At 42.8% G+C, this 23,514-nt stretch overlaps 1 protein-coding gene across 6 annotated transcripts in view; it reads right to left on the bottom strand.

Annotated features, from left to right (window-relative positions):
- Nucleotides 1–23,514, bottom strand: part of rasal2 (RAS protein activator like 2) — a 90,876-nt gene that overhangs the window by 38,149 nt on the left and 29,213 nt on the right. For all 6 annotated transcript variants that reach the window (XM_031806750.1, XM_020462628.2, XM_020462627.2 and 3 more), the window contains 2 exons: nucleotides 8,996–9,123; nucleotides 8,444–8,567 (listed from right to left, as the gene is read on the bottom strand). In XM_031806750.1, coding sequence (XP_031662610.1) covers nucleotides 8,444–8,567; nucleotides 8,996–9,123 — 252 coding nt within the window. The remainder of the gene's footprint in view (nucleotides 1–8,443; nucleotides 8,568–8,995; nucleotides 9,124–23,514) is intronic.

The raw sequence follows: 23,514 nt of genomic DNA, 5'->3' as shown, positions 1-23,514 counted from the left end.
TGTATTACTCTGCCGAAATGTCACGTCAAAATGCCTCCATTCCAGCATGAAAAGCTGGAAAAGTCATTTTCTGTAAACTCACACACACACACACACTAGCCTTAAAAGCTTTGACATACCGGTAGGATTGTCAAATGCTTGCCTACCGACAGTACCTTAGGCACCCCTGAACAGTGTCGGCAGTCCATCTATTTTGTGATCACACAGCAAAGACCTTGAAGTCGTCAGCCACTCAGCCCTGTTAAAATACTCCAAACCAGAAGGTGCCAGTAGCGTTGCTTGGCAATACATGTCCGTGTGTGTTGTTTATTCCAAGATTAGCTAGCTAGCTGTGCTAATGTTGCTATTTTGTAGAAAGTCCTTGGTGATACTAGCCAGATGGCCACAGCTAGATAACTATCGAGCAAGATGACGAGGATGTTTTATTTTTATTCACTTTACATAATCCCATACTGCAAGTGCCAGCCCATAGCTAAATGTTTAGCTAGATAATGTTACCATATAGTTAGCTAGCACAACATACTGTAGCCAGATAGCCAGCTAAGGACACTGCACTAACTCGGAAGAAAATACAGGCAGCTGTTTCATGAAAACTAGCTCATTTATTGTGGCTCATCCGTGGATGTACGGAGAAATGCCCTATTTATCCCTTTCTGTTGTCACTTCTGTTGGCTCCCCCACCTGGGGGTTCATGACCTCGGATTGGCTCAAATTCAAGTTGTTGGCCACTGCTGAGCATTGCGATTCTACAAGTAGAAATGGTAGGTTCGTTGCTACCGGCTTGGCACGCAGTAGCTACCGATTTCATTTTAGCAAGAGAAGGAACAGCCTCCCACTGTGATTAAGAACCTATCGGCAGTCTATCGGCAGTGAGATTCTCTGTGTTTAATGCTTTAAATATCAGTAATCTTCGTGACGCAACAACCTAAGGTTTATGCTGACTTTATTAACCTCGTAACTATAAGGTCATAGGTGGAGTAACAAAAATAAATAAAATATATATTTAAAAAAAGTGGAAACGCTTTAATTCAAATACTCTTATATACACAAACAACAAAAAAGGTGAGAATGCTTCCCATGCAGTGTTTAAAAACCTGTAAATTATTTGATGTTAACACAGGGAAGTACCAGCAATGTTACTGACTTTTCTCTAACAATGCAATTCAGTATCATGTGTCACAAAATCTAGTCATTAAACACTACCAATGTTGGCATAATAGAATAACATGGTGGGAAAGTATTTCAGGGTGTGAATGTATGTGACCCCTATTAAGTCTCTTGTTAAAAACTAAACAACAAAATAGGCTATGTCCCTAGGAATCTAAAAAGATATGAAAAGTGTCTGATAAATTAGACAGTCGAAATTGAGATCAGGTGCATCCTGTTTCCATTGATCATCCTTGAGGTGTTTCTACAAATTGATTGAAGTCCACCTGTGGTAAATTCAATTGTTTTGACATGATTTGGAAAGGCACACACCTGTCTATATAAGGTCCCACAGTTGACAGTGCATGCCAGAGCAAAAACCAAGCCATGAGGTCCAAGGAATTGTCCGTAGAGCTCCGAGACGAGACAGGGTTGTGTCGAGGCACAGATCTGGGGAAGGGTACCAAAACATTTCTGGGGCATTGAAGGTTGCCTCCATCATTCTTAAAATGGCTAAACTGAGCAATCGGGGGAGAAGGGCCTTGGTCAGGGAGGTGACAAAGAACCTGATGGTCAATCTGACAGAGCTCTAGAGTTCCTCTGAGGAGATCTTCCAGAAGGACAACCATCTCTGCAGCACTCCACCAATCTGGCCTTTATGGTAGATTCGCTAGACGGAAAGATGAACGGAGCAACGTACAGAGAGATCCTTAATGAAAACCTGCTCCAGAGCGCTCAGGACGTCAGACTGGGGCGAAGGTTCACCATCCAACAAGACAACGACCCGAAGCACACAGCCAAGACAACGCAGGAGTGGTTTCGGGACAAGTCTCTGGATGTCCTTGAGTGGCCCAGCCAGGAACTGGACTTGAACCTGCATCTCTGCAGAGACCTGAAAATATCTGTGCAGCAACGCTCCCCATTCAACCTGACAGAGCTTAAGAAGATCTGCAGAGAAGAATGGGAGAAACTCCCCAAATACAGGTGTGCCAAGCGTCATACCCAAGAATAATCAATGCTGTAATACTTAAATACAATTTAATATTTCAGTTAGCAAACATTTCTAAAAAGCTGTTTTTGCGCTGTCATTGTGGGGTTTTGTGTGTAGATTGATGAGGTAAAAAAACAATTTAATAAATTTTAGAATAAGGCTGTAACATAAAATGTGGAAAAAGTCAAGGGGTCTGAATACTTTCCGAAGGAACTGTATATATTACATATACACACATTGAACCAAAATATAAAAAAACAAGTAAATTGTTGGTCCCATGTTTCATGAGCTGAAAAAAAAATGACCCCGGAAATATTACATACATACAAAAAACTTCCTTCTCTCCAATTTTGTACACAAATGTGTTAATATCCCTGTCAGTTAGCGTTTCTCCTTTGCTAAGATAAACCATCCACCTGACAGGTGTGGCATGTCAAGAAGCAGATTAAACAGCATGATCTTTACACAGGTGCACCTTGTGCTGGGGACATTAAAAGCCACTCTAAAATGTGTAATTTTGTCACAACACAATGCCACAGATGTCTAAAGTTGTAGGGAACATTTCCATACCATAAGCAGTCTCCAACATCGTTTTAGAGAATTTGGCAGTACAATCAACCGGCCACACAACCACAAACCTTTTTTATTGTTTTGTGTGGGCAAGCTGGTTTCTGATGTCAATGTTGTGAACAGAGGGCCCCATGATGCTGGTAATGGTAATGGTACGGGCAGGCATAAGCTGTAGACAACAAAAATAGCATTTTATCATGGCAATTTGAATGCACAGAGATACAGCGTCAAGAGGCCCATTGTTATGCCATTGATCTGCCGCCATCACCTCATGTTGTTTCAGCATGATAATGCACAGCCCCATGTCGCAAGAATCTGTACACAATTCTTGGAAGATGAAAATGTCCCAGTTCGTCCATGGCCTGAATATTCACCTGACATGTAAGCCATTGAGGATGCTCTGGATCGAGGTGCATGACAGAGTCTTCCAGTACCCGCAAATATCCAGCAACTTTTGTTCACTACATACACTACCGTTCAAACGTTTGGGGTCACTTAGAAATGTCCTTGTTTTTGAAAGAAAAGCATTTTTTTGGTCCATTAAAATAACATCAAATTGATCAGAAACGCAGTGGAGACATTGTTAATGTTGTAAATGACTACTGTAGCTGGAAACTGAATTATTTTAATGGAATATCTACATAGGTGAACAGAGGCCCATTATCAGCAACCATCACTCCTGTGTTCCAGGAGTGTTCCTGTGTTGTGTTAGCTAATCCAAGTTTATCATTTTAAAAGGCTAATTGATCATTAGAAAACAATTTTGCATTTATGTTAGCACATCTGAAAACTGTGATTAAAGCAACAATAAAACTGGCCTTCTTTAGACCAGTTGAGTATCTGGAGTGTCAGCATTTGTGGGTTCGAATACAGGCTCAAAATGGCCAGAAACAAAGCACTTTCTTCTGAAACTCATCAGTCTATTCTCGTTCTGAGAAATGAAGTCTAATCCATGCAACAAATTGCCAAGAAACTAAAAAGATCTGGTACAACGCTGTGTACCTCTCCCTTCACAGAGCAGTGCAAACTGGCTCTAACCAGAATAGAAAGAGTGGGAGGCCCCAGTGCACAACTGAGCAAGAGGACAAGTACATTAGTGTCTAGTTTGAGATAGACGCTTCAAGTTCTCAACTGGCAGTTTCATGAAATAGTACCCGCAAAACACCAGTCTCAAACTCAACAGTGAAGAGGCGACTCTGGGATGCTGGCCTTCTAGGCAGAGTTCCTCTGTCAGTGTCTGTGAGATACGGCCTTTTCTTTAAGGGGTTTGAATACATTCCAAATGCACCGTATACTACACGACCAAAGGTACCCACTTGTCGAACATCTCATTCCAAACTCATGGGCATCAACATGGAGTTGGTCCCCCCTATGCTGCTATAACAGCCTCCACTCTTCTGAGAAGGCTTTCAACTAGATGTTGGAACATTACTGTGGGGACTTGCTTCCATTTAGCCAGAAGAGCATTAGTGAGGTCGGACACTGATGGTGGACATTTAGGCCTGGCTTGCAGTCAGCATTCCAATTCAACTTAAATGTGTTCAATGGGGTTAAGGTCAGTTAAGGACTGTGCAGGCCAGTCAAGTTCTTCCACACTGATCTTGACAAACCACTACTGTACGGACCTTGCTTTGTTTACAGGGGCATTGTCATGTTGAAACAGGAAAGGTCCTTACCCAAACTGCTGCCACAAAGTTGGAAGCACAGAATCGTCTGGAATGTATGTTGTATAGTTAAGATGTCCCTTCACTGAAACTAAGGGGCCTAGCCCGAACCATGAAAAACCACCCAGACCATTATTCCTCCTCCACAAAACTTTATAGCTGGCGTTCTCCTGGCATCCGCCAAACCCAGATTCAACCATCAAACTGCCAGATGGTGAAGCGTGATTCATCACTCCAGAGAATGCATTTCCACTGCTTCAGTCCAATGGCAGCGAGGTTCACACCACTCCAGCCGATGCTTGGCATTGCACATGGTGATCTTAGGCTTGTGTGCGGCTGCTCGGCCATGGAAACCCATTTCATGAAGCTCCCGACGAACAATTGTTGTGCTGAAGTTGCTTCCAGAGGCAGTTTGGAACTCAGTAGTGAGTGCTGCAACTGAGGACTGATTTTTACGTGCTACGTGCTTCAGCACTCGGCGGTCCCGTTGTGTGGCCTACCATGTCACGGCTGAGCTGTTGTTGCTCCTATACATTTCCACTTCACAATAACAGCACTTAAAAAGGTTACTGAAACATCTAGCAGGGCAGAAATTTGACGAACTGACTTGTTGGAAAGGTGTTATCCTATGACAGTGTCACATTGAAAGTCACTGAGCTCTTCATTACAGGCCATTCTACAGCCAATGTATTTCTATGCCGATGGCATGGCTGTGTGCTCGATATTATACACGTGTCAGCAATGGAAAAAAATTATAGCCGAATCCACTAATTTGAAGGGGTCTCCACATACTTATATTATATAAATCTCTATTACGTTTATCTCTCGCAACACCATACTTTGTAAACAAAGTGAAATAATGGACAATATCTAAGAAGGAAGGCTTTCCATTAAGCTCAAAGTTTCCTCCTCTTTTTTGTTGTTGTTTGCTTTACATGTCAATCAAAATGATTGTTGAATGCCCATAGAATCCCAGCATTGGCCTGAAACCTAGCATTGGGGGCACTTTTGTCAAAGCAAACTATAGATTAACATATAAATAACCCTCTCTCCCCCATTTTTAGGGCAGGACAGAACATTAAGAGGGTCATGAGAATGACTAACTCCCACAGTTACAGGGCCGGTGTCTCAAATGGCACCCTATTCCTTTATATACTGAATACTTTTGACCAGGGCTCTGGTCAAAAGTAGTGCACTATATAGGGGATAGTGTGCCATTTGGGAGGCAACCCATGTCCGTCCTCATTCCTCTACCAATCAGCTGCTGTCACAATACAACCAGCCCAATGACCCCTTCCCTATTCCCACTGACCCCCCAGCCCAGCACCCCTCCAGCCAGCAGCTGCACCCCCGCAGATTCCCTCAGTGAATGCCCTGGCTGGGAAAAGCCCACGTCAAGGCACTGGGGTCAGTCATGCTACTCAGACCACGTGAGATGGATGGATAGAGGTTAGACACTGGGTGCTTTGTCTCTGTCGAAACATTCTCTAAGACACCTACACCACATCCCGTCCTACGGACGCCAGCAGTAGAACATCTCCACTAACCGGCCTAAATGAAACGAAACCCTCAGGAAAACCGATACAAGACATTTAACATAGTTGTCAGTCCTTTATGTTATTACTGCAAGGTTACCCTATGCTAATAACTTGTCATTTTGTTCCCTTTGGGAGCTTACAGCTGTTTCTCACAGACCAGGCTGGAAGAGGGCAGCAGCAGTCCACAGACTCATCATCAGATAATTAAGATATTTCAGTTGATAACACTCCCTACTGCAGCTCATATTTTCTAAAAAGCTCTGCCGCGGTTATGTAACGGACACTGCTTGCAGTTCTTTTTAATCCACCGATGCCTGTGATATTGTTCTTCATACTTGCAGGCTACTCCTTTGTCGCAGAGTGTGTATTACGAACTCAAGGAGGGATACGGAGATGGAGATCAAAATCACCACCATCACCCATATCAGGAATTTCAACATTTCTCTATGGTCCTGAGCCATTGTGTAGACAAGTTTAATTCTTGTTGCACCAGTTAGTAATGTTCAGATGAGTCTGTATGCATTTAAAAACCTACAAGAAGTCCTCAAACACAAGAGAATACTGCAGGTAGCCTAGTGGTTTGAGCATTGGACTAGTAAACCGAAAGGTTGCAAGATCGAATCCCCGAGCCGACAAGGTACAAAGCTGTCTTTCTGCCCCTGAACAAGGCAGTTAACCCACTGTTCCTAGGCCTTCATTGAAAATAAGAATTGGTTCTTAATTGATTTGCCTAGTTAAATAAAAGGTCAAATAAAATTTTAAAAGCACTTATTTACAGTGGGGCAAACAAGTATTTAGTCAGCCACCAATTGTGCAAGTTCTCCCACTTAAAAAGATGAGGCCTGTAATTTTCATCATAGGTGCACTTCAACTATGACAGACAAAATGAAGAAAAACATTTTCACCAGAAAATCACATTGTAGATCAGCTGTCCATCCTGTCTCCCTGTAGCGCTGTCTTAGGCGTCTCACAGTACGGACATTGCAATTTATTGCCCTGCCCACATCTGCAGTCCTCATGCCTCCTTACAGCATGCCTAAGGCACATTCAAGCAGGTGAGCAGGGACCCTGGGCATCTTTCTTTTGGTGTTTTTCAGAGTCAGTAGAAAAGCCTCTTTAGGGTCCTAAGATTTCATAACTGTGACCTTAATTGCATACCGTCTTGTAAGCTGTTGGTGTCTTAACTAGAGGTCGGCCAATTAATCGGAACGGCCGATTAATTAGAGCCGATTTCAAGTTCTTTTTTTTTTTTTACACCTTTATTTAATCTTTATATAACTAGGCAAGTCAGTTAAGAACACATTCTTATTTTCAATGGCGGCCTAGAAACGGTGGGTTAACTGCCTGTTCAGGGGCAGAACAACAGATTTTTACCTTGTCAGCTCGGGGATTCAATCTTGCAACCTTACAGTTAACTAGTCCAACGCTCTAACCACCTGATTACATTGCACTCCACGAATAGCCTGCCTGCCTGTTACGCGAATGCAGTAAGAAGCCAAGGTAAGTTGCTAGCTAGCATTAAACTTATCTTATAAAAAACAATCAATCAATCAATCATAAATCACTAGTTAAGTACACATGGTTGATGATATTACTAGTTTATCTAGCGTGTCCTGCGTTGCATATAATCGATGCGGTGCGTACTCGGGAAAAAGGACTGTCGTTGCTCCAATGTGTACCTAACCATAAACATCAATGCCTTTTTTAAAATCAATACACAGAAGTATATATTTAGCAGCCCATATTAACCAGATTACATTGTGTCAGTTGTCTTGCGTTCATTGCACGCAGTCAGTGTATATGCAACAGTTTTGGCCGCCTAATTTTCCAGACGTTTTGGCTAGCTAGTTAGCGGGGTGCGCGCTAATAGAGTTTCAAACGTCACTCGCTCTGAGACTTGGAGTGGTTGTTCCCCTTGCTCTGCATGGGTAACGCTGCTTCGAGGGTGGCTGTTGTCGATGTGTTCCTGGTTTGAGCCCAGGTAGGAGCGAGGAGAGGGATGGAAGCTATACTGTTACACTGGCAATACTAAAGTGCCTATAAGAACATCCAATAGTCAAAGGTATATGAAATACAAATGGTATAAAGAGAAATAGTCCTATAATAACTACAACCTAAAACTTCTTACCTGGGAATATTGAAGACTCATGTTAAAAGGAACCACCAGCTTTCATATGTTCTCATGTTCTGAGCAAGGAACTTAAACATTAGCTTTCTTACATGGCACATATTGCACTTTTACTTTCTTCTCCAACACTTTGTTTTTGCATTATTTAAACCAAATTGAACATGTTTCATCATTTATTTCAGGCTAAATTGATGTATTATTTTAAGTTAAAATAAGTGTTCATTCAGTATTGTTGTAATTGTCATTATTACAAATAAATAAATAATTCATCAAAAATAAAAATAAAAGAGAATAAGGTGCCATGTGGGAGACAGCCAACGTTTCCCTGTCCCATTAGTCAGTGCATTGTGTAACAGACTGGTAACTGCAGAGGCTCCTCTCCTTTCTAGTCTGTGGTGTGTCTTACCTAGCATGGAGGCGCCCTCTGCCTGGAACTCAGGGAACTGTCCCTCTGAAGGGACACTGACTGTCCTACGTAGGCTCCTGCCCTTCGATGACTCTGTAGGACCATCAACCACCTCACCTGGCATCTGAGAATCACACAGAGGGGGAGACAGGAGGCACTGTTAGTAGGGTCCGTGCTTTCCGGGATCCTTGGGACATCCCTACCCCATTGAAGTTGAAATTTAAAATAGCTAAGGGTTAGGGTTATGGGTAGGGGCATCCCAATGATTCCAAATAGCACTCACCCTATTAAATAGGGCATCATCAGCAAATAATGTTTTCTATAGTATGTATACTGAAACCGTAATAGTTTTCACAGTAGCTTAGGAACATTATCAGCCAGGGAAATATAGGACATTTAGGTCTGATCTTTAATTAATATTTTTTTCTGCACACACAGAAGCTGGGATTGATTTTTACAGATGCAAGGTGGAGCACCCTACAATGCACACCTTCCTTTGTCCCTCAAAGTGTGTGTGTGCGTAGGGGTAGTATTAGGAGGAACTTCACTCACCTCTTCCTCCTTGTTGAGCAGGATGAGCTGGCTATCAGTCAGGATGCAGTACTTCCTCTCCCACATACTGGTCTCGGAGTAGGGTGACTGGCCGCAGGAAAAGCGGTGTGTGGGTGGTCCCTTCACATCTGCACAGAGGGGACAAGAGAGACACTTCAGAAGAACGAAGCAGGACAGAAGATCCCACGGTAAATTAGGAAAATCTGTTAAACAAGGAACAGGTTATATTGAACATTTCTCTTAACTCTTGAAACTTTATACACCACTTTTTGTATGCAATGATAGGAAGCCATAGGGAAGTGAACTGCTTTTTGCTTATGCCTCATTATGACTGATAAAAGTCAGCTGCCTAACCAAACATAGATCCTCACGAGACACCGCTGTATTGTTGATCCCACTGAATCAGTTTTAGGTAGGAAAATGAATTAACATCAACTCTGTTGAGCCCAGAGAAAATAAGGTGAAGTCAACACAGCTCGTCTGTAGAGGGCAGAGTTGTCCTCTGCTAAGCACCAAACAATGGATTTTCACTCCACTGCATGTTATTGAAAATATCTTCAATTATATCAGATTTGGTTTGTAAATATTGAATCAAAACAACTACGCCTACATTATCCACTGACATGCAAAACTGGGGAAGGTGAATCACTTACCTTGTCATAAAACAAAGCCTACTGTAACTAATTACAAAACAAATATTGCTTTTAAAAAACAAACACCAGTGATGTATGTGGCATTTAATTCCCTTGCCCAATAAATACTCATCATACTTGAAACCAAGCATGATAGCCTACCTCTAATCTAGCAAAATAATTATGTAAAAGTATGTAACAATACAAAGTGCACTGCCTTGTGTCCATTAAACTGCCTCGCTGCTCCTCCAGGATGTCTGGTGCAGGATGTGACCTTTTCCTACTGGTGAGATGCTTCCGTCCCAAATGGCACATTATTCCCTATATAGTGCACTACTTTTAACTAGGGCCCATATAGGGAATAGGGTGGGGGGGGGGCATTGGTACAGAGTAGTTAGGAAGAAAGCAGATCGCATAGGTGATTAAAAATGGATGTCTGGGTGGTGCATTGGTACAGAGTAGTTAGGAAGAAAGCAGATTGCATAGGTCATGCCCACATGTCACCGAGCATTAGTGGAAAGTGCTATAGGGGCCCTTCAGGCTTAATCAATCTCCATGGACTAACAAGGTTGAGTCCAAAGGAGGCACTATTCCCAGAGGTTTATTTACTATGCCGAAAGCAAGTCAGTCAATGATCGGGGTCCCAAATGGCACCCTATGCTGTTTCACAATCAATGTATTCATTGTTTATGTACAACATATGGGTAGCTGAGCTCCAGTAAGAAACTGTGTGCCAGTTGGCTAATTGACTGGGGAGTGAGTGAGTGAACAGCTCAGCTCCTTCTGAATCCCTCCAATTTCCCATACAAAGATTACAGGCGGCGGGAACAAAATAATCCGGTGCAATTTATTACTCATCATTTCCGACACTGAAATACAGGGACTTAAAGTTCTTTTGAAAAAGAGACTCAACTAAGCTTGAGTGTCATCACTGGAGCGTCTGTCATTAATCGTCAATGCTGAGAAGAATATAACTTTTTCCCATCCCGTGATAGTACTGTACTGTGGAATGGTAGACTACACAGAGATATAGGTGCAGAGTTAACAGATATATTTCTGGATGCATGTGAAATAACATACCAAAGCTTCACTGCCTAAACACCCAAGAGAACGGAACCTTCTCACACCTGCTACTGTTCAAAATGTAGCTAGCTACCATGTGAAATTGCCACATTTCTCAGGGGAATTCAAGGCCACAAAATGGACTCTCCGAAGTAGGTGTAAAAATTGAATTGGAGTTTGTCTGTGTTTCTGAGAAATCCCAACGACCACGTCCACAGAAACCCATACGTCTATCACTAGCTAATTACCAACAGTGTCTATTGAAGAGGAACAGGAACGATGTGTATACCTCCATCTGAACAGATGACTTCAAATCTGTGCAGAAAAAAAACTAAGGAAGATGAGACCATTTAGGCTAGTCAGAAGGTTGCTTTTACAAGTTCATCTGGTCTCAGGGAGGGAACGCCACTGGCTATTCCCCTTACATAACTCCTCCATGCTCAGCTGCAGAAGCTAGTTTGTCTGGTTGGTTTAAGAACATTTGCTATCTAACCGTCATCATCCCATTCTCAGGACTGAGGTCTTTGAAAAGAGGCAGGGAAGATCCTTCAGAGACAACTCAAACGTGTCTAATTTGATGAGCTTTCATTTGCACTCATATAGCTGTAGAATACCCAAGAAATATGCATGAATTAAGCAATGTCAATGTGAACAACACCAGTCAAACTGTAAACTAGCAAAGACAGATTTCAATTAAATGAAAAGGACCGGTTTCGCAGACAAATACAGATTAGGCACTAAACCTAGTTCTGGACTAAAAAGCTAATTCAATGAAGAATCTCCACAGCATGCTTTTTAGTCCAGGACTAGTCTAATCTGTGTGCAGGAACAAGGTCAGAAGGCTTTAAAGCGTTTGGGGTTTTATGAGGTGATTCGGACCTTGCACTTTTGTCGGGTGCAACAAAGCAGTTTATTCAATGACAGGACATGAAACACTATGTCCCCCTCACTTAACATTCCCCCTGGAAACAAACAGACAGAGGGCTTAAGGTCCTATATCTGTCTCGGACACTTTGACAGCTACAGTTGTTAGAGCACTGAAAAGCATTAAAGGTCAAAGCCCCTGATTGTGTGTGTGTGGGGGGGGGGGGGGGGGGGGGGGGGGGGGGATGGACACACCAGCCACAGTAGGCGGCTCCAAAGCTTGAGGCGCTCTGTGCAAAATAATATGAGCCATGGTGAGCATGCCTCAGTCTGTGTGAATCACATTTCGCATAATGCAGCACTCCACTACCACACAAAGCTGGGATTGCTGCTTGGGCTGTGAGCGAGTCAGGAGAAAAGAGACATGGGGATAATGAATCAGAACAGCTCCACAGCTCACAGGGAGGGAATCCTTTAGGTTATTGAGTAATGAGGCTGTCACTTTGTGGGTGTCCTGGAGTTGAGTCCCCACACGGTCGTATGCTTGTTTTGTGGCATATGGGTCTAAAAACAATTAGCAGTGAAGTCTTGCCAGCTGGAAGCTAAAGAACTTTGCCAGTTTGTGACCCGGCAGGGGTCAAAGCAAAGCACACAAATAGCAGCTACAGTGAGAGAAACGACGTGCCCGTGTGTCTACTATTACAGGTGTGAAAGACAGAAAGAGAACGAAATATGTGACTGGACTTAAGGCAACTGGCATCTATGAATACTCTGGTCAGGCATCAGCCAGGCAGAGATATCCAGCAGCAGGCCCTGACCAGGCCCGTTCCACATGGCCAGGGAAAAATCCAACCCTCCAGAAGCCTGTCTGGAATGTCTGGGAGCCAGGGTGAGGTTCTGCCACCTGTCCTGGATGGGGTTTCAGGGGCATGCTTTGGTTGCTAATCACTGCCAATATAGAATAGGTCCTCCTCCTAACACACACACACACACACACACACACACACGCGCACACACGCACACACGCACGCCTATTGTAATGCAGTCATCATTACAAATATATGTATATAGGATCTTCAACTTCTACTTCCAGGCTCCAAACTAGAGAATTCACTTATTTTTTTCCCCAAGAGAAAAGCTCAAGGGTAAATATGGTTCTTCAAAGAAAATAAAGTCCTTTCGGTTTTGATCTTAGCAGAAGTAGACTATAAGCCTATTGAATTTGCTTACTGTTGTTATTCAAAAAACGGTGAAGTAGCAGCTCTTTGGCAATCTTAAATACGGTGGTGATGTGAATATTCTGCCTAATTACCACAGTGCTTATGCAGTGTTCTTTTCTTTCTGAGGGGGGAAACTTGACATTTACCACTTGTTCAAAGGTGTCAATAAAACAACATCCTTTATTTCAAGGATGAATCACCACTCTGAATAGCATAACAATTATAACATGGGACACAAAACTACATTTTAGACTGCAACTGTGGGTAATAGCGTCATCAATTTCCTTTACTTAATTCCCCCTGTGTTTGCCAGTTGCGTCCACACCCAGAGCCTCTGTTGCATAGTACAACAGAGGATGTTTTGTGTCCGGCAACAAGTCTTTACCTCAAGCCCTACACACACATAGAACAACCTATACCTGTTCGTAAGCACTAGCCAGGTCACCATGGTAACCCGTAAATACAAGCAGCTCCTCCAATGACAATAGCCTGACATCCTTTATCCAGAAGCCCTGGCCAACAGGTGGGGAGGGAAAGAACTGAGGTAAAAGACAAACCAGACACAGAGGGGTGTGATACTGAAACTGACCTACTGAACTGTACACTGTCTGTCAAAATTGGGATATAACAATTAGGCTTTGGCGATACACCGTATACAGGGTTATTTCAGACCGTATGATTTTCAATACCATTTAAAAATATATATATTATAATTATGCGTTGGGTGCTACGCCATTGCTTATAAGTTAAGTATAGCTATAGGAAATCTAAGATGTGTCATGAATTATATCCAGCTCGGGGCTCCAGATATGCATTTGGCTTGGTAACTTGTTAGCGAAGTGACTAGATGTCAAGATCAAGCTTCTTGGTTACAACAGATACATTCAATCCCCTCCTGGATCAAGATCCCTGTTGCCTATGTTTTTTTGTGCGCACATATGTGGTAATACCGTATACCCCGGTAACGGACAGAAACCGTATGACGGTATGAAAGTTGGGATATCTCCCAACCCTAATAACAATGTGTTTTTTAATATATACCTTTATTTAACTAGGCAAGTCCGTTAAGAACACATTCCTATTTACAATGATGGCCTGGGAATAGTGGCTTCGGGGGCAGAACAACTGCCTTGTTCAGGGGCAGAACGACAGATTTTTACCTTGTCAGCTCGGGGATTCGAACTTGCAACCTTTCGGTTACTGGCCCAACACTCTAACCACTAGGCTACCTGCCGCCCATTCTCCTCCTTAACTACCTAGGCTGAAACAGAGACCTGTGTGTCCCAGAGGACAACAGCTAACTATTCAACAGCATCGCAAATTAGCAACCTTAATTGGCAGCTGGGGATTTAGGGGCTGAGCCTGACTGTCAAAAGAAGAAAATTACTGCAATTAACTGATTTGGAGCGTGATTGGAGCTCTGTCTTTATCAAATTGTGTGGCATTCCAGCTGTACACCATGTGGGACAACAGAGAGGAGGTGACTCAAGGGGTTTTGTTACACTTTCTTAGTATGGAGGGCCATCCGGAATCACAGTAAGGTGTTCTATCTCCCTCATAGCAGCTTCTCCCTGAAGGAGGTAGGAAAACACTATACAAACGAGGGCTCTTAAATGGCACCCTATTCCCGCTGGTCAAAAGTAGTGGACTATATAGGGAATAGGGTGGCATTTGGGACACACCCTTTTTGGGTGTATTTGGGACACACGCACTGCTGGTTTTCCCCAAAAAGAATAGGATAAGGCAGCATGGGCCATAAATATCAATCATGCTTTATCTCTACAGCTCAGGTTACAGCAGACAGCAGCCTGGTTAACACAAGGCGAGAATATCTACTAGCTTCATGCAAATAATTTCCTTTTGGAGGACACAAGTGATTCAAGACTGAGCTTCGTGGCCTTTGTTCTTGCCACAAATCCACCACTCCGTCACATTCACTCAAAGATAAGTAGAACCCAGTGCTAATCATCTATTACTTTGCAATAGTGCGGTTTTGGGTCACTTAGAAATGTCCTGGTCTTTGAAAGAATATAGGCCCCTATTAACATCGACGGGGCTGTAGTGGAGTGGGTAGAGAGTTTCAAGTTCCTTGGTGTCCACGTCACCAAAAAAATATCATGGTCCAAACATACCAAGACAGTCATGAAGAGGGCACAACAAAACCTTTTCCCCCTGAGGAGATTGAAAACAAATTGGCATGGGTCCCCAGATCCTCAAAAGGTTCTACAACTGCACCATCGAGAGCATCCTGAATGGTTGCATCACCGCCTGGTATGGCAACCGCTCAGCATCTGACCCTAAGGCTCTACAGAGGGTAGTGCGAACGGCCCAGTACATCACTGGGGCCAAGCTTCCTGCTATCCAGGACCTATATAATAGGCGGTGTCAGAGGAAAGCCCATAAAATTGTCAGAGACTCCAGTCACCCAAGTTATAGACTTATAGATTCTCTGCTTCTGCATAGCAAGCAGTACCGGAGCACCAAGTCTAGGACCAATTGGCTCCTCAACAGCTTCTACCCCCAAGCCATTAGACTGCTGAACAATTCATAAAAATCGCCACCGGACAATTTATATTGACCACTCCTCCTTGTACACTGCTGCTACTCGCTGTTTGTTTGTTACTTATGCATAGTCACTTCACCCCCATCTATATGTACAGATTACATCAACTAGCCTGAACCCCTGCACACTGACTCGGTACCGGTGCCCCCCGTATATAGCATCGTTATTGTTATTCTTATTGTGTTACTTTTTATTATTACTTTTTATTTTAGTATACTTGGTAAATATTTTCTTCTTCTTGAACTGCACTGTTGGTTAAGGGCCTGAAAGTAAGCATTTCATGGTAAAGTCTACACTTGTTGTATTCGGCGCATGTGACAAATAAAGTTTGATTTGATCAGAAATACAGTGTAGACATTAGTCATTTGCAACATTAACAATGTGGGTGGAAACAGCTGATTTTTAATGGAATATCTACATAGGCCCATAATCAGCAACCATCACTCCTGTGTTCCAATGGCACGTTGTGTTAGCTAACCCAAGTTTATCGTTTTAAAAGGTTAATTGATTATTAGAAATTCCATTTTCAATTATGTTAGCACAGCAGAAAACTGTTCTGATTTTAAAGAAGCAATTCTTTAGACTAGTTGAGTATCTGGAGCATCAGCATTTGTGGGTTCGATTACAGGCTCAAAATGGCCAGAAACAAATAACTTTCTTCTGAAACTCGTCAGTCTATTCTCGTTCTGAGAAATGAAAACCATTCCATGCGAGAAATTGCCAAGAAACTGAAGATCTGGTACAGCGCTGTGTACCTCTCCCTTCACAGAACAGCGCAGACTGGCTCTAGCCAGAATAGAAAGAGGGGTGGGAGGCATCGGTGCACAACTGAGCAAGAGGACAAGTACATTAGTGTCTAGTTTGAGAAACAGATGCCTCACAAGTTCTCAACAGGCAGCTTCATTAAATAGTACCGGCAAAACACCAGTTTCAACATCAACAGTGAAGAGGCGACTCCGGGATGCTGGCCTTCTAGGCAGAGTTGCAAAGAAAAAGCCATATCTCAGACTGGCCAATAAAAAAAAGATGGGCAAAAGAACACAGGCACTGGACAGAGGAACTCTGCCTAGAAGGCCAGCATCCCGGAGTCGCCTCTTCACTGTTGATGTTGAAACTGGTGTTTTGCCGGTACTATTTAATGAAGCTGCCAGTTGAGGACTTGAGGCATCTGTTTCTCAAATCTGAAGAAATGGGTAAAAATAAGCATTTCTAGATGTCCAAAAACATCTGTCACACTCAAAATAAATAATTTGTATACAGTCTGTTTTTCAGTATTTTGTATTATAAATGCTAGTGCAGGGCCACGTCAAACATTTTCTCATTGATGATAGCAAAGGGACATTTGAGAGGTTCGAGAGGTATCGATTCTCGACAGAAAAAAAACTTGTGTAAACTTGCAAAATACAAAATAAAAAGGTAATATGCCCATCTACAGTTTTAGATATGCAAGTCTAAATTTGGAGATAAGGAAGTCAAACTACACAAGTCAAAATGGTGAGATAGTAGATTATACAAATATTAAATGTTTTTTCAGTTGTAACATTGTAGTGTGATTTCAGAGTTGGCACCACAGGTCCCAGAGTGGTGGTGGGGGGATTGTTTTTCTGGGGCCCAGAGTTCCTCCTGATCTGATAGGCTAACCTAACCAGGTAAAACTCTGGGTATGAAATAGTAATACATCTATGGGCTAAGATTGGACAACAGTACTTTGTCCCTCTTTTCAATGTTTTTGTGTCAATAATTAAAAGTGCTGGTGCAAATGCCAGCTCGCCACACATTTGCCAGCAGCCCTGCTATGTTGATCTCTGCAAAGTGGATAGATGGAAATCGCCTCACAATGCTACAAATTAAGAAACATAACCTACAGTGCCTTCAGAAAGTATTCACACCCGTTGACTTTTTCCACATTTTGATGTTTTACAGCCTGAATTTAAAAAATGATCGAGATTTGGCCTACACAGAATACCCCATGACGACAAACTGGAATTATGTTTTTAGAAATGTTAACAAATGAATTACCATCGGAAATGTCTTGAGTCAATAAGTATTCCATCCCTTTGTTATGGCAAGCCAAAATAAGTTCAGAAGTAAAAATGTGCTTAACAATTCACATAAGTTGCATAGACTCACTCTGTGCAATAATAGTGTTTAACATGATTTTTTAATGAATACCTCATCTCCCCACCCCACACATACAGATAATTGTAAGGTTCCTCTGTTGAGCAGTGAATTTCAAACACAGATGCAACAACAAAGAACAGGGAGTTTTTTTTCAATGTCTCACAATGAAGGGCACCTATTGGTAGACGGGTAAAAAATAAAAGTAGACATTGAATATACCTTTGAGCATGGTGAAGTTATTAATTACACACGAAGACATAGGCCTTCTTCCTAACTCAGTTGCCAGAGAGGAAAGACACCACTGAGGGATTTCACCATGAGGCCAAGGGTGACTGCAGAAAATGTGGCAAAGCAATTAACACGTTGTATCCAGGATAAAAAGTTGTGTGGGGTAAATCCAATACATTACTGAGTACCACTCTTCATATTTTTACAAAAAGTGTTGGCTGCATCATGATATGGGTATGCTTGTAAATTGTTAAGGACTGGGGAATTTTTCAGGATAAAAAATAAACAGAATGGAGCAAAGCACAGGCAAAATCCTAGAGGAAAACCTGGTTCAGTCTGTTTTCAACCAGACACTGGGAGATTAATTCATCTTCATAATCAAAAGTGACAGTCAGTATCTGGTGTGGCCACCAGCTGCATTAAATACTGCAGTGCATCTCCTCCTCAAGGACTGCACCAGATTTGCCAGTTTTTGCTGTGAGATGTTACCCCACTCTTCCACCAAGGCACCTTGCAAGTTCCTGGACATTTCTGGGGGTATGGCCCAGCCCTCACCCTCTGATCCAACAGGTCCCAGACATGCTCAATGGGATTGAGATACGGGCTCTTCGCTGGCCATGGCAGAACACTGACATTCCTGTCTTGCAGGAAATCACGCACAGAACGAGCAGTATGGCCGGTGGCATTGTCATGCTAGAGGGTCATGTCAGGATGAGCCTGCAGGAAGGGTACCACATGAGGGAGGAGGATGTCTTCCCTGTAACGCACAGTGTTGAGATTGCCTGCAATGACAACAAGCTCAGTCCGATGATGCTGTGACAAACCGCCCCAGAACATGATGGACCCTCCACCTCCAAAATCGATCCCGCTCCAGAGTACAGGCCTCAGTGTAACGCTCATTCCTTCGATGATAAACGCGAATCCGACCATCACCCCTGGTGAGACAAAACTGCGACTCGTCAGTGAAGAGCACTTTTTGTCAGTCCTGTCTGGTCCAGCGACGGTGGGTTTGTGCCCATAGGTGACGTTGTTGCCGGTGATGTCTGGTGAGGACCTGCCTTACAACAGGCCTACAAGCCATCAGTCCAGCCTCTCTCAGCCTATTGTGGACAGTCTGAGCACTGATGGAGGGATTGTGCATTCCTGGTGTAACTCGGGCAGTTTTTGTTGCCATCCTGTACCTGTCCCGCTGGTGTGAAGTTTGGATGTACCAATCCTGTATAGGTGTTGTTACACGTGGTCTGCCATTGCGAGGATGATCAGCCGTCTGTCCTGTCTCCCTGTAGCGCTGTCTTAGGCGTCTCACAGTACAGACAGTGCAATTTATTGCCCTGGCCACATCGGCAGTCCTCAAGCCTCCTTGCAGCATGCCTGACAGGCTGACTACACCGCTGGCGCTGCGAGTGGGAGCGCTGCAAATTAATTTAGAAATCTATATTATTCAATTATTGCACCAACGAGAGGGCTATAATAGAAGTCAGTTCTATTTGTGACGCAGATCGCGCTGCAAGTCTTGCCTCTCCCATCTCCTCATTGGTTTATAGAAGCAGGTACTCATGTGCCATCTTCTCATTGGTTATACCCATGTGGGTGACTGAAAGACGAATGAGGTCAGTGGCGGTAATGCACTTAAATTTATGGAAGGTGCCAATCGCAATATAAAGTCAAGAGAAGAAAAAGCCTAGAAGGAGGAGAGATGACTAGAAACAATTTGGTTGACTGTTTGTGTTTTATTTCAGATAAAATAACAGCTCAATGTTTATATCCCAGGACAAATTAGCTAGCAACAGCAAGCTAGCTAAATAGGACAAATTAGCTAGCAAGTGCAAGCTAACTAGCTAAATTGCCATAAATGTTTAATGCTTTTCGACCTGTCCCCAAATTAATGTAATTGGTTCAGAGTTTGTTTTGATATATTTTAACCTGCGTGTCATGATCGCGTTTGGTGTGGGGAGAATAAATGTATGCACTATGGCGCACGGGCCCAGCCAGTTTGGGTTCCGTGTTAGGTATGTTGACGCAGATGAGCAGGGACCCTGGGCATCTTTCTTTTGGTGTTTTTCAGAGTCTCTTTAGGGTCCTAAGTTTTCATAACTGTGACCTTAATTGCCTGCCTTTTGTAAGCTGTTTGTGTCTTAACAACCGTTCCACAGGTGCATGTTCATTAATTGTTTATGGTTCATTGAACAAGCATGGGAAACAGTGTTTAAACCCTTTACAATGAAGATCTGTGAAGTTATTTGGATGTTAATGAATTATCTTTGAAATACAGGGTCTTGAAAAGGGGACATTTCTTTTTTTGCTGGGTTTATATGCATTTAATTTTGGGGTGGTGGGAATGAGCTTCCATATAAAACAGCTCAACATCTCAACTCCCATGTGAATTATACCCACGTTTTCAGACACAATATGCATTTACCACAGCCTAATGATGTGCATGATATTGATACATGGTTTCATGTATGGTTTGTTATGTTTTAAGGTAGGCCTACTGTACTTCTATTTGTATTAGAAGGGTAATAGGTCATTTTTGATAAGCTAACGTTACCTGATGAAGACATGATCCGTTAGCAGTAACTCTGCTTTTGCCTTGAAGATCAAATATAAATGAGTGTATGGATGAGAAATGAAATTGTTTAAATTGTCTGCACATGCTTGTGAATTGTTGTATATTCAAGACAAGAGTGTAGGCCTAAATATAGTTTGCAATGCTTAGCCTCCTGGCTAGCGGCTTCCAACATTTACGGTACTTTTGAGCTGCGAAGCAAGAACCCTCTCGTGACTTGTGACATTCCCATCGCTAATGTTAATTGAAAAGTGTACGTACATATTATGGATGCATGATATATTGGTAAGCATATCGGAATTGGACGATATTAACGGTCTGATGTCGAGTTTAACGGCAATGTTCAAAAACAATGGCAAAGCTGACGTGCATACCTATATAACGTAGGTAGATGACGTAATGAAGCCACGCAAAATAGAGCTAAACATGCAATACAGCATTCCTAACCTAGCCCACAACGTCTGCTGTGTGGCCTGTGAAGTCAACTAGTCAAGCAGTCATTTGAAAGAGTAAGAAAATTTCAGCGAGTCAACTCAAAGGCTAAATCCATTAAACGCCTAGATAATGGAATTCATTGCCATTGACAATCAACCAATCTCTGTCGTGGATGATGTTGGCTTTCGCCGACTGATCGAGCACCGGTACACACTACCGAATAGGCTCTATTTTTCAGATTTTGCCGTACCAGAGTTACACAGTATTGTTGAAACTCACATCCATGAGCTATTTGCTATGGACGTCACTGCTGTTAGCTACACGACTAACATTTGGACCAGCAATGTCAGCCCCGTGAGCATTGAGTCTCACAGCACAGCGGGTCGACAAGGATTTCGTACTGACGAAAGCCGTTTTGCATGCTGAAGAATGTGCTGGTTCTCATATGCTGCTGCCATTTCAATGGCATTTGAGAACATGCTTGAAACATGAACACTCCTAGCTCCATTAGAAACCCTGATTTGATAAATAAGCTCAACTGTGCCTGCATCAGACGTGATACACTGCCATGGCATTGAAACGCCTGCTCAACAAAAATGCCGACAAAGGGGTTAACTTGGAAAAGTACTCTACTAGAGGCTGTGAACAAGCGATTCGGTGGCATTGTCTCTGAGCCTGTACAGTGTCGCCACCATGCTCTATGCTAGATACAAGGACCGCTACTTCGATGCAGACAAGGAACAGGGTTTATGTGAAATGTTACAGACACAGCTGCACAAGATGGAAACGGACAGTGACAGTGCGCACCAAGGAAGAGAGGCCACGGACAGACAGAGCTGAAACTTCACTGCTTGACACGTATGATGAAATCCTGGTTGAGACTGAACAAATTAACAATGAAACAGCACAGCAAGTAAGTGAAAGAAAAAGGTTTTGATTATGTTTTACTGGTAATGGGGACATATGTAAGCACCAACAAAAATAACTTTTTGGTCAGTGTGTGTGTGTGTGTGTGTGCTTCAACTATTTAACCGTACTAGAATAATTAAAAGGCCGCAAAAAAAAAATGTATATCGGTTATCGGGATCGTTTTATTTGGCAAGGAAAATATCAGATATCAAAAATGTCATTCCTAGTACATATTATGTACATTGAAATGTTTTCATGATAGGGCTTATTCTCACAGAATAAAGTTTTGTTCCTGTGGTGAGCTCACTCCAGAACTCAATGACATTGTTAAATATTTAAAATTGGCTGCCGTCAGTGATGTTTCTCACATTTGGATGAGCTATTTTCCTGATGCAAAAGGGTCAACCCTACATACTAGGAGTATGGGAAGCGGTGGAGCCTCTGAGGTCAAAGGTGTGATAATGGGTGCATCTCAAACGGCAGCCCATTCCCTACATAGTGCACTACTTTCAACCAGGGCCCATAGGGCTTAAGTCAAAAGTTGTGTACTATATAGGGAAGATGGTGCCATTCGTGAATTAACGAATTTCATATCATATCACTTTTTTTATTTAAACTTTAATTAACTAGGCAAGTCCGTTAAGAACAAATTCTTATTTGCAATGACGGCCTACCAAAAGGCAAAAAGGCCTCCTGCGGGGACGGGGGATTAAATATAAAAAAACAAATATAGGACAAAACCAACATCTCAACATGAGACAACACAACATAAAGAGAGACCTAAGACAACATAGCATGGCAGCAACACATGACAACACAGCATGGTTGCAGGACAACATGGTAGCAGCACAAAACACGGTGCAAACATGATTGGGCACAGACAACTGGGCAAGAAGGTAGAGACAACAATACATCACGCAAAGCAGCCACAACTGTCAGTAAGAGTGTCCATGATTGAGTCTTTGAATGAAGAGATTGAGATAAAACTGTTCAGTTTGAGTGTTTGTTGCAGCTCATTCCAGTCGCTAGCTGCAGCTAACTGAAAATAGGAGCGACCTCAGGATGTGTGTGCTTTGGGGACCTTTAACAGAATGTGACTGTCAGAACGGGTGTTGTATGTGGAGGATGAGGACTGCAATAGGTATCTCAGATAAGGGGGAGTGAGGGCTAAGAAGCATCAACCAGTGGGGTATTGCGACAGGTATATGGAGATGACCAGTGTACAGGAGTATAGAGTGCAGTGATGGCAAATCTGATGGCCGAATGGTAAAGAACATCTAGCCGCTCGAGAGCACCCTTACCTGCCGATCTATACATTTTGTCTCTGTAATCTAGCATGGGTAGGATGGTCATCTGAATCCGGGTTAGTTTGGCAGCTGGGGTGAAAGAGGAGCGAATACTATAGAGGAAACCAAGTCTAGATTTAACCTTAGCCTGCAGCTTTGATATGTGCTGAGAGAAGGAGTGTACCATCTAGCCATACTCCCAAGCACTTGTATGAGGTGACTACATCAAGCTCTAAACCCTCAGAGGTAGTAATCACACTTCAAGCCTATAAGCTACCAGATAAGCATGTAGGTTATCATTCATTGAAGAGGTGTGCAGACAAACTCAAGCTTATCTCACATAGATATGAATGTCTTTGTTGCTGACACACAAATTCTTCCCTTTATTCAGGACATTGTTGCCAGACAGTGGTCCATGGCAAGAGAGGTCTCTCTTTTGATACATACAGCCCCGCCTGCTCAAAGGCCTCACTCGGGCAGATGACCCAAATTAAATGTGAAAAGCCAAAGTTGGTTTTCCCAAGACTGGCTCCAACGTTGGGCTCGAGCTTTGAAAGGTGAATGAGCGCTCGTAGGCGCTGCTGCCACATTCTTTTTGTTATGGTGGTGCATTTATTTGCAGAGGGGCATTTG

The sequence above is a fragment of the Oncorhynchus kisutch genome, linkage group LG27 (assembly GCF_002021735.2).
Source record: "Oncorhynchus kisutch isolate 150728-3 linkage group LG27, Okis_V2, whole genome shotgun sequence".
Classification (NCBI taxonomy): Eukaryota; Metazoa; Chordata; class Actinopteri; order Salmoniformes; family Salmonidae; genus Oncorhynchus; species Oncorhynchus kisutch.
Note: the sequence above shows the minus strand (reverse complement) of the source record. Positions and strands in the feature narration are given on the sequence as shown.